The sequence below is a fragment of the Loxodonta africana genome, chromosome 1 (genome assembly GCF_030014295.1).
Source record: "Loxodonta africana isolate mLoxAfr1 chromosome 1, mLoxAfr1.hap2, whole genome shotgun sequence".
Classification (NCBI taxonomy): Eukaryota; Metazoa; Chordata; class Mammalia; order Proboscidea; family Elephantidae; genus Loxodonta; species Loxodonta africana.
The window spans coordinates 87,091,611-87,104,128 of record NC_087342.1 but is presented as its reverse complement, the minus strand read 5'-3'; the positions used below and the strand labels follow the sequence as shown (position 1 = coordinate 87,104,128).

At 36.0% G+C, this 12,518-nt stretch overlaps 1 protein-coding gene and 1 pseudogene across 1 annotated transcript; both read right to left on the bottom strand.

Annotated features, from left to right (window-relative positions):
* Window positions 1-668: 668 nt before the first annotated feature.
* On the bottom strand, window positions 669-1,966 carry LOC135233008 (olfactory receptor 2G3-like). Its single transcript, XM_064295938.1, has one exon. The coding sequence runs from the start codon at window positions 1,784-1,786 to the stop codon at window positions 851-853; it is 936 nt and encodes a 311-aa protein (XP_064152008.1). The 5' UTR covers window positions 1,787-1,966; the 3' UTR covers window positions 669-850.
* Window positions 1,967-10,038: 8,072 nt separating this feature from the next.
* On the bottom strand, window positions 10,039-11,644 carry LOC100667449 (olfactory receptor 2G3-like; annotated as a pseudogene).
* Between the last annotated feature and the right edge of the window lie 874 nt (window positions 11,645-12,518).

Sequence of the window (12,518 nt, the reverse complement as noted above, 5' to 3'; positions counted from 1 at the left end):
TAAAAGTTAATAAAAAAAAAAAGTAAGAGGGAACTAATCATTGACTAGGTAAGAGTTTTAATTGGATACAAGTGAAAATAATGGGAATGTATTAGGGCAAAACAATCAAATAAGTACATGATTGAAAGAATATTAATTAATATTTATAATCACTTCTTAGAAGGTGCTTTCCTTATATTACCTTTTTGATCTTTTAATCAAGACAAGGAAAGGGGTCATTCCTTTTTATTCATGAGGTAACTTTATGCAAAAAACCTACATAAAAGGTCAATAATACAAGGTCAAAAAAGGAAGTTGAGTTAAAATTCAAATTTTCAGTTCAATCTCTCCATTGTACCTCACAAGCCAAATGATATCTTTTTGCTGTGATAAATGGAGTTTTCTTTGGAGGTATTTGTTTTCAGGAATTGTTAGAATTGGTGTGAATGGATGTAATAAAGAAATAACGAGGAAAGTTATTGTTAAGCTCATCATGCAGATATGGTAAAAGATGGAATAGACAATAAAAAAAAGGAAGAAAGAAGAGAAAGAAGGAAGGGATGAAGTAAGGAAGAAAGTACAAAGAGAAGGGAGGTCAAAGAAAAGCACAGCAAGAAAGAGAAAGAGAACTAATACAAATGATAGAGAGTTAAAAGGTTTGGGAAAATATTGCCTTACATAGTGTCCAAAAGAATCCTGGGAAAGGGACTGAAGAGGATAGATAGTTCTGAGGACAAGTTAAATACAATAACACAGTGAAGATTACATTTATCTTTATAGGTTGGTAAAGTTCTTGAGTGAAATGTTGTATGAGATATTAAGGATTTATTTTTGTTATAAAAATTGACCACTATGTACTTTGCTTCATTATTTATAGGGTTTGGTCTCTGTAAAATAGTCTTCTCAGTGCTCCTTTCACATCTTTATTTCTCAGCGTGTAGATGAGGGGATTGAGGGCTGGGGTCACTACTGTATAGAAGAGGGAGATGACTTTCCCATGAGTATAAGCATAAGAGCTGTTGGGCTGGATATAGACAGCTGTAATGGTCCCATAGAAGAGGGACACTACCATCAAATGAGAGCCACACGTGCCCAGGGCTTTGTGCCAGGCCTGGATTGACCCAATCCTGATGACTACCCTGGCTATATGTCCATAGGAGAGCAATATCAGTGCTAAGGGCAAGAGGAGCAAGACCAGTGAAGCAACAAAGAGCTGGACTTCATTGGCATGGATGTCCACACACGCAAGCTTAATCATAGAGGGTACCTCACAGAAGAAATGATAGAGCCATTGATGATCACAGTGAGGTAGCCAGAGGGTGACAGTGCCCTGGATGAGAGCATTTCCCATTCCAGTCAGCCATGCAACCCCTGCCAGAGCCTGGCACAGTAGTGGGTTCATCACAGTTGCATAGTGGAGGGGTTTGCAAACAGCAGCATAGCGATCAAAAGCCATTACAGCCAGGAGAACACACTCAGTGGAGCCCAAGGACAGGGAGATGTACAGCTGCACAGCACAGCCCATGGGTGTGATGGTCTTGGCAGGTCCTCTTAGATTCCACAGCAGCTGGGGGACAATGCTGGTGGTAAAGCAGATATCAACTAGCGAGAGATGAGTGAGGAAAAAGTACATGGGTCTTTTAAGTTTGGGGTCTATGAAGGAAATCAAAATGATAACTGTATTTCCCACAAGTGTAAAGAGATAGGACAACAAAACAACCACAAAGAGTATCTTTTCCAGCTGAGGCTGGTCAGAGAAGCCCACCAGGATCAAGTCACCTTTGAAACTGCTATTGGTCATCCCCATTGCCCTGCTCAGAAAAAGGAGGGAAACACTGTAAGAATTTGGAGAGAGGGAAATGTGTTGGCCACTGGTCACAGTATCATCCTTTAAAATAACTGTTTGAAATACTAACCTTGAGAGAAATCACAGTGAATCATGGAATTAATTTTGACAGATTTTTCCTACAGAAGTTGCAGCAGAGGTTGTTTAGAAGACCCTGTGTGAAGAGGCACATGAAATCTAATTGTGAAAGCAAAGGCTCTCCTTGAGAGATAAGTATTAGAAACTGAGATAAAATTTCTCTCTCTCTTACACACACACAAAAGAAAACAAAGAAGAGGTAAAAAAAAAAAAAAAGAGGAATAAAATACATTTAATTAATTTATGGCTTATGACAAGTCATTCAAATTAAATGGGGAAACTCAGTAATACAGATATCTAGTATCTGTGAACAATATATGTAAATATTTCCGTTCTATCCGTCATAATTTTTGAGATTGAAATTTTTTTGAAGGATTTTCATTATATGAATGGCTGCCAGCTTCTGGAGATTATATATATATTTTTCTATTAAATGGTAAACATTTGGCCATTGAAAGTAATATTAACAGTTGTATCTAAATGTTATAATGTACACACAGTATCAAAAACATATTTCCTTTAAGAATTCATTAACTCATTTATTCCACCAGTTGTGATAGAAATTCATGCAATGCATTCAGAACAAGCCTCCTTGCCCTTATTTGTGTGTGCTGTTGGGGAAGGAGTGCAGCCTTCTGGTCTTGCAGGTTGAATGAAGAGGCTGTTGTACCTGAATGAAGTAAAAGGAGGACACTTTATTTGAATGAAAGAGGCTGTTTCAGTGTTCATCGAACCCACACAGAATTTTACCTTCTAGAAAGTTAAAAGAGCTCAAGATTCTTAATGGGCTTCTAAAAGTCTGAACATCTATAAAAGCCTATGTTTATAAATATATTCCCTGATGCAAAGAATATAACCTAAGACAGTTAACTGTACCTCATGTTAGAACAGATAGGAACTTTCTGTGCAACATTAACAAAAATCACTCCAGTCTTAAAATTCTGTCCTAATAATTGCATGTCCTGAAATTGCTTAATTACTTGTTGTTAAAAATAATCATGGAAATAAAATACATTAAGTAATTCTCAATAATTAGTCCCTTATATTCATATAAGTTTTCATTAAAAATATACTTAGCAGAATTCAGTGGCAATGAAATGAAGTCAAGGGAAGGGACAAGTGAAGGACCTGGTCTTCCAGTAACAGCATGAGGTTGTTAGTGCTCCCTCAAAAAGGAGTGACTGTTATGTGCGGTGGAGTTGTCTCCAACTCATAGTGACCCTATAGGACAAAGTAGAACTGTGCCATAGGGTTTCCTAGGTTGTAACCTTTATGGAGCCCTTGCAGCATAGTGGTTAAGTGTTTGGGTGCTAACCAAAAGGACGGCAGTTTGAATCCACCAGCTGCTCCCTAGACACTCTACAGAGCAGCTCTACTCTGAACCGTCCACATTTAGGTTAGGAGCTGAGCACTTTAACCATTGCACCACCAGGGCTCCTTAAAATGGGGTAAAGGGAGCAGTATAGTAAAAAGAGACTATGAAAGGGACCTTAGAGAAGAACCTAGTTTATAATTTTTTTCAACTTTTAACAAATGCACTCACAATTATACACATATGTATCTATGCACATAAATACAAATATACACTTTGATGCAACAACTTTTACCATTTATTCATAATCAATTCCTATCCATTTAGCTATGGAACCCTAGAAGGTACTCCTGTTTCTTCTATCAAAGGGATATGATAAAGCAAGACCTGTATCACTCTCCCTCTATTGTCTTTAATGCAGCTTGCAGGTTGCCTCCTTACCCATTCCAGTCAAATGAGAATTTCTCCTGTGTTTTTGTCACACACACACACACTACACCTCAAAAGAAATGCCATGCGAGGTCAATTCACAGTCTTGAGCTGGCTCCTTATTTATAAGAGAATGTTCATTTTAAGCTTGTAGAAGGATCGCATTTCGCTATGATACAAAATTTGAAATCACATGCGTACCATATTATCTCCCCTCACCAGATTATCATCAATCAGATTTAAACCAGAATCTCAATTTACTATTAAAAGGTAAGAATCAGAGGCATGATGAATCATCCTGGTGTAGTTATAAAATCGAGGCACAAAAAGAAGTGACTAAATTAGAAGAGGGAAAATTTTCCAGCCTTCTTTTGTACATGAATAATTGGTTTATATGTGAAAAGTATATTTAAGCCCTGAGGTGACAGGTCAGTGCCTGCACGCTGGTTGGAGAGGCTGTTATTTGAGTGGAGGTCTCTGAAGATCAACAAGTCATAAGAGACTGGGAAAGGACACAGGTCACCGAATCCAAAGAGATTCCAGGGACTCATTTCTCCCAGAATGACAATTAATATCAGGTGGCATAGTATCCAAAGATGCACTGTCCCAGGAGATCATTCTAAAGCAGATGTTTCTGCCTCTCTGGTCTTTTAGCATTGTTTAGATCTAGGCAAAATTGCAAAGCTATCTAATTTCTGTCCTTATATTCTCCTAAAGTTGTTTTCTCATTTCTGCCATAGGAGAATCTAGATATTTATGAGAGTCAGTTATTTTTTTAATCTAATTATTTTATGTATACAAAGGTGAAGAGTTTATAAAGGTGCAGCTTGATGAATTATTACAAAGAGAATGTGTTTAATCAAGAAATAAAACATAAAGTACACTCTAGAAGAACCCTTAAGTCTCTTTCCATATACTACTTTTTCCTGTCCCCCATGTAACCATTATTTTGATTGCTTATCACACAACATTATTTCTCTTATTTCTGTCTACATTCTCTCAACATGTTTATGAGATTCATGTCAGTATATGTCACAATGGAATACAATTTTTATTGCTGCATTGTATTTCATTGGAATTTATCCATTATAGTGTTGGTGGACATTTGGGTTGTTTCTAATTTTTTCTTTTACAAATAATGTTGTTATGAATATTTTTGTACATGTCTTTCAATGGGTAAGTGAACTTATATAGGTATTTCTCTTGGGACTTATACTGGAATGGAATTGCTCAGTCATAAAGTATGCACATATTCAATTACAATGAAAAGATAGATACCACCAATTTGGCAAAGTAGTTATACCAACTTAACCCGTTGCCGTGGAGTCGATTCCAGCTCATAGCCACCCTATAGGACACAGTAGAGCTGCCGCATAGGGCTTCCAAGGAGTGGCTGGTGTATTTGAACCACTAACCTTTTGGTTAGCAGCCGAATGTTTAACCACTGTACCACCAGGGCTCTTCTACCAACTTCCAAACCAAAACCCACTGCTGTAGAGTTGATTCTGACTCTCAGGGACCCCATAGGGTTTCCAAGGCTGTAAATCTCTATGGAAGGAGACTGCCACATCTTTTTCCCACACAGCTGCTGGTGGTCTCAAACCACCGAACTTTCGGTTAGCAGTCGAGTGCCTTAACCACTGCACCACCAGGATTTCTTTGTACCAACTTATCCTCCCACAAATAGTATGAGTACGAATTGCTCCACATCTATGCCTACACTAAGTATTTTCTGTCCTTTTAATTTTAGCCATTCTGGTGGTATTTAGTGGGAATCTCATTGTGAAGTTGATCGGGTTATCATAAGTTTATAAATCATCTAGTGATCTTTTGTGTAGAACCTGTTCAGGAGTCTAGGCTTTTTTTCTAATTGCTAGGTAGGAAATCTTTAAATATTCTGGACTCAAGCCCTTTGCACTTAATATGTTTTTCAAGATAGTTTATTTAATTTTGTCTTTTGACAAAAAACTTCTTGCTAATATACTTGAGTATTTTGATGGAGTGAAAGGAACTCAAGTATAATGCAGCTTACTAAGTCCAACAAAAAAAGAAATAAACAATTTGAATATTCTTATTGTAGTTAAAGAAATAGAATCTGTAATTTAAAACTTTCCTCCAGGCTATGATGTTTTATTATTGAGATAAAATTTACATGACACAAGATTCACAATTTTTATCTTTTTAAAGCACAGTTCAGTGGTATTTAGTGTATTTACAATGTTATGTAACCACCACCTCCATCAAGTTCCAAAACTTTTTCACCATTCCAAAAGGAAATCTTGAACCAATTAAACAGATACTCTTATTTTTCCCCTGTCTCAAACCCCTGGCTACCTTTAATCTACTTTTTGTCTCTATGGCTTTATCTATTCTGGATATTTTATATAAGTGGAATCATATAATATTTAACCTTTTGTGTCTGACTTCCTACATTTACCGTAATGTTTTTGAGGTTCATCCATGTTGTAGCATCTATCAGTACTTCATTCGTTTTTATGGCCAGATAATATTCCATTGTATGGAAATACCAATTTTGTGTATGAAATCATCTGTTGACCATTTGAGTAGTTACCACTTTTTGGCTATTGTGAATAGTGCTACTGTGAATATTCAGGTACAAGTATTTGTTTGAATTATTACAGATAATATGATTGTGTACATAGAAAATCCAAAGGGATCAACATATAAACTATTTGAATTAAGCGTATTTTGTAAGATCAGTATGGAAAATTCAGTTGCAGCTTTATATACCAGCAATAATTAAAAACTACCATTTTATGAAGATATAATTTAGAATAGCAGCAATAATAAAATACTAGGGAAAAATATTAAGAAAGATGTATAGCACATCTACACAACAATTTTTAAGACATTGAGAGAATTTTAAAACGACAAATAATTGAAGGATTAAAGTTGTTTTGGGATTAGAAGATTCAAAATTATGAATATGTTAGTTATGCATTTTATTTCTATCTTTTATCTCTATATTTAGTGCCACCTCAATAAAAGTTTTGACAGTTTTTTTTTTTTTTGGGAAATTCATAGGATTATTCAAAATTTTGTATAGAAAGATAAAGCATCAATAATACCAAGACATTCTTGAAGAAAAGAGACAAGAAGACTTTCTTGACTGTCTAGCAAAATGTAATATATATATATCTTAAGTATATAAGAAATCCCAGCATTTGCACAAGGAGCAATGCATAGGCTAATGGAGTAGAACAGACCAATACATACATGAACCCTGCATTGAAAACAAAGTTGGCATTTCAAGTCAATGAAAAAAGCAATTTTTTCAATACACAGTGTTGCAATAATTAATTGCTCATATGGAAAAAAAGCGAAATGTGACCACTATGTCACACCATTCACAAACATTATTTCCAAATGATTGAGATCCAGCCATGAAAGTAAAAAATATCTTCATGATCTCATCACAGCAATGATTTCTTAAATAAGTTATTTGTTGTTGTTGTTAGGTGCCTTTCAGTCAGTTTTGACTCAACAGAACAAAACACTACCCAGTCTTGCATCATCCTTTTAATTGTTGCTATTGTTTAAGTCCATTGTTGCAGCCACTGTGTATTTTGAGCACCTTCTAACCTGAGGGGCTTATCTTCCAGCACTCTATCAGATGATGTTCTGGTGTTATAAGTTTTCCCAGGCCAGTTTTTCAGAAGTATATCACCAGGTCCTTCTCAATCTGTCTTACTCAGAAAGCTCTGCTGAAACCTCTCCACCATGAGTAACCATGCTGGTATTTGAAATACTGGTGGCATTTATCAATATTACTTATTTCTTCAAACAATGTACTTTTTATTTTATTAATCCTGTCAATTGTTTGCTATTTTATATTTAATTTCTATTCTTATTTCTTTCCATATATTTTCTTTGGGTCTAATTTGCCCATCCTTTTTTTTTTTATTTTATCTTCTTGAGCATCTGTTTATTTCATTGATTTTTCAGTTTTTCTCTTATAAAATGTGCATTTAAGGATACATATTTCCCTCTCTAGGTCCTATAAGTTACAATACATAGTATTTTATCATTCTAATTTTTAATATAATTTTAATATGTGTAATTTATCTTGTGACCTTTTTTCTTTGAATGATGGCTTACTTGGGGGTGTATTTCTTAATTTCCAAACACATTGGGTCTTCCTAGTTATCTAATAACTCTTATGCTACCAACAGATGATTTAGATTTTTAGTGTTAATAAAAAATACTTCATATAATGGTATATATTCTCTCAAGGAAAAATTCATATGCAAAGATATATCTTAAATCCATCTTAGTAAAAAATGTAGTGAGTTATGGAGTGAAGAACAAAGGGGAAAAAATTAAATAAATAATTATGACAATAAAAGGAGAAAAAATGTCCGTGCACTGATCAACAATGGTTTTGCATTAAGAAATATGGACTATAAGTTTCAATTCTATGCAAATTAAATTCTATCTAAAAATGGAAAAATATCAGATACAGAAGGAGAGAAGTTTTTAAGTCTATGGTAGTTGTAGTTTAGTTAACTAACCAGGGTTCAGGTTTTGGTAATGATTGTTGAAGAAGATCATCTGTCGATACAAGGAATGAAGACTGTTCTTTGAAAAATGTGTCTGGAAGGAAAAACAGAGAGCAATGGCTAGATGGAAGTAAAGAAGAAACACATCTAATTACTAAAATAACAGATTTGAGTATTTTTGCATCCTCAGAGCCACAGATAGAAAAAGTTGAGAGAAAAAAAAGTGAGGGAAAGAATACAGTTGAAGAATTTAGGTCCTTATGGAGGCAAGAAAACACAGAAAGTGACATTTGAAATCACTTAAATTACACAGACATACCAAAAAAACCCAAACTCATTGCCGTTGAGTCGATTGCGACTCATAGTGACCCTATAGGACAGAGTAGAACTGCCCCATACAGTTTCCAGGGAGCATCTGGTGGATTTGAACTGCCAAACTTTATGGTTAGCAACTGTAGCACTTAACCACTACACCACCAGGGAAGTAGCTAACAGTTATTGGGTGGTTTCCACTAATATGTAACAGGCTTCAAGCTAAACACTACCTGGACTATCAGATACTTATCACAATAGCCAAGAAAATTAGGAACTATTGTTATCATTCTTGTACAGGTTAAGAAACTGACTTGACATAGCACAGTCAAGCACTTACTTATTGTAAAAAAAAAAAAAAATTAACCATTTTTTTTTAATTGTGTTTTAGGTGAAAGTTTATAGAACAAATTAGTTCCTCATTCAACACAATTTATACACATATTGTTTTGTGACATTGTTTGCAATCCCCATGCTGTGTCAACACTATCCCCTTCCACACCCTCATTCCCTGTTTCCATCCATCCATTTTTCACATCCCTTCCTCCTGCCCGAGTCATTGGTTTTGGGCAGGTGTTGTCCTTTTAGTCTCATATACTTGAAGGAACTAAGAAGCATATTCTTGACATGTGTTATTGTTTGTTTTATAGACTTGTCTAATCTTTGGCTGAAGGGTCAGCTTTGGCAGTAGCTTCAGTTATGAGTTAAAAGGGTGGCTGGGGGCCATAGTATCGGGGGGTGGTTCTTCCAGTCTCTGTCAGACCAGTAAGTCTGTTTATTTATTTTTTTTAATTTGTATTTCACTCTACCTTTTTTTCCTGCTCTGTCTGGGGCCCTGTATTGTAATCAACCAGTTCTTGATAGAATTGATCTTTGAACTCAAGCACCCTGACTCCAAAAGGCCCCAGGTTTAACCACGGTCTTTAAAGCACAGACTGTTTGGTCAATATTAGCACTTAATAAGTGAAAATTGCAATGATACAAAGAAGTTTAAAGTAGAGAAGACGGGTTTTAGCTTGTCTGAGGGTTACCAGAAAAATAGAAAATGAATACAAACTAAGAAATAAAGCACATGTTGAGAATGATAGAGGAAGAGTGAAGAGTTTGGAAGTCTCAGGACATGATACTATTTTTGGGAAAAGTATTTTAATAATCATTAAGACTTATTCACCACTTAGCAGTGTCAGGCAGTGGTTTTTGAACACTTTGCATGTATTAATTTATTTAACCCTCACTGCAAACCTATGATGTACTTGAACTGAGGAACCTATAGATTAGGTACAGAGCAGCTAGTGAGTAGGAAAACAAAATTTGAAAGCAAGGCAGTCTAGCTCCGGAATCCATGTGTTTAACAACTACAGAGACAGTGGTGAAAACAATAGAGGGTCAACTAAGATTGGATATGCCATTTTGCCAAGAGACTCTGGATCCATTTAAAACTAGATAATATGAATATTTAGTGATATAATTTTTATGCTAAAAAGTTTTTTTTTCTTAATAGCATTTCAAATGACTCACAGATCTTGTTATTTATACACATGCTTTTTTGTCAATTTTTTTTTTTTTTAATATTTGTTTCTTGAAAGAACTGGGTAATGTGTACAAAATATTTTAAATAATATACCAGGGCTCTTTTACAAAGAAAATAGTACAAAGTAATTTTCTCACACTAGTATATATTTTTCAGTTTTCTGCTCGAAAAGTAAACACTGTTTTAACTACCTAATCACATAAGTGTTTTTTTTAATCACATATGTAGGCACATATATATTGGATCAATCAGAAAATCCCCCAGTCTGAATATATGCTTCAGTCCTTCAAAGACATTTAATAAATGTATGAAAAGCTCTCTCTGTGTGTGTGTCTCCTCTCTCTCTCTCTGTTTCTCTCTCTCTCAAACACACACACACAAACACAAAAGCAATTCCATGAGCTGTACAAGTTAAATCCAAATGGATTTCTTTTTTTCAGATCATGTTAGCCATGTTGTGTATAGAGACAGCCAGAGAGGTAAGCAACACTCATACCATATACTTGGAAGTAGTTACTTAATTCTATGTCTCTTAAATAATTATTCAGCACAGAAAGTCACTGTTTCTTTGATTTTTTTCTTGTAAATTGTGTTCTCTCCTCAGCAATCTCCTCAGAGCTCCTTTCACATCTTTGTTCCTCAGAGTGTATAGAAGGGGGTTGAGGGTAGGAGCCACAACTCCATAAAAGAGTGTGAGAAACTTGCCCTGGCTATGACAGTAAGATTGCTTTGGTTGAATATATATGGTGGAGCTGGTCCCAAAGAAGAGGGACATCGCTAGCAGGTGGGAGCCACAGGTCCCTAAGGCCTTCCGCCACGCTTGGGCTGACTTAATTTTTATCACTTCTTAAGCAATGAATCCATAGGAGACCAAGATCAATGCCATAGGAAGTAGGAACAGAACTACTGTACCCAAAAAAAGCTGGACTTCATTCATATGGATGTCAACACATGGCAACTTGATCATGGCAGGCATCTCACACAAGAAATTGTGGAGGTGGTGATGCCCACATCGAGGAAGCCGAAGGATAATGGTGCCTTGGATGAGAGTGTTTCCTACTCCACTAAGCCATGCTATTACTGCTAAGGACTTGCAAAAATGATGGGTGCATGATAGCAGTGTAATTGAGAGGTCTGCAGACAGCCACATAGCGGTCAAATGGCATGACAGTAAAGAGCACACATTCAGTGGTACTCAAGCAGAGGGACACATAGAGTTGTATGGCACAGCCAGTGGCTGTGATGGTCTTGGCTGGTCCCTTTACCTTCCACAATAGTTGGGGGACAATGCTGGTGGTGAAGCAAAGGTCAAGAAAGGAGAGATTTGTAAGAAAGAAATACATAGGCGCATGGAGTTTGGAGTCCAGACAGGATAGCAGGATGATGGCTGTGTTGCCCACGAGTGTCAGAAGATAGGTTATCAAGACTACCAAAAAAAGGACTCTCTCCAATTGTGGCTTGTCTGAGAATTCAAGCAAAATAAAATCTCCCCCAGAAGATTCATTGTTTTTCTCCATCAGCCTGTTAAGGTACAAGAGAAAAATGGGCACTGGGAAATTAATAGAGGGAAACATCTTTATTGCTATTTGCCTACAATACTTGAGGTAAACTCTTAGATGAAGTTTTTGTTTTGTTTTTTAACTAGTGAGATTTAACAGAGATGGAAAAAAATAAATATTAAAATTACGTACTTAAATCAAAGGCATTCTTTTGTTTCATCATATTTTGTCTCAATAAACATTTGGCCCATCCTCCTTTGTTCCTAAAACGGTTTCTATTTACTGATAATTATTATTGAAGATAATCTACTAAAAAGAAGAGAAAGCTTCCAAGTTTGGGTGATGTCATGGATTGCATTGTGTCCCTCCAAAATACGTGTCAACTTGGCAGGCTAGGCCATGATTCCCAGTATTATGCGATTGTTCACCATTTTGTCACCCGATGTGATTTTTCTGTGTTGTAAATCCTGTCTCTGTGATGTTTATGAGACAAGATTAGTGGCAGTTACATTGATGAGGCAAGACTGAATCTATGTGATTAGACTGTGTCTTAAGTCAATCTCTTTTGAAATATAAAAGAGAGAAGCAAACAGAGAGACATAAAGACTTTATGCCAGCAATAAAGCAGTGCTGGGAGCAGAGTGTATCCTTTGGACCTGGGTCCTTGCACTGAGAAGATCCTCAGCTGGAGAAGATTGATGACAATGACCTTCCCTTAGAGCTGACAGAGAGAGAAAGCCTGCCCCTGGAGCTGGCACCCTGAGTTTGGACTTCTAGGCTACTAGACTGTGAGAGAATAAATTTCTCTTTGTTAAAGCCATCCACTTGTGGTATTTCTGTTATAGCAGCACTAGATGACCAAGACAGGTGACTATACGATTTTGTTAATAGAAGTGGGAAAGACAAGATGACATGGATGCTTAGATTAACTTAAATATCTAAATTAAATAGATTGTGAGTGATCATTGTCCTGTATAACAGAAATTAGAAAGCAAGAATAACCAATAATATT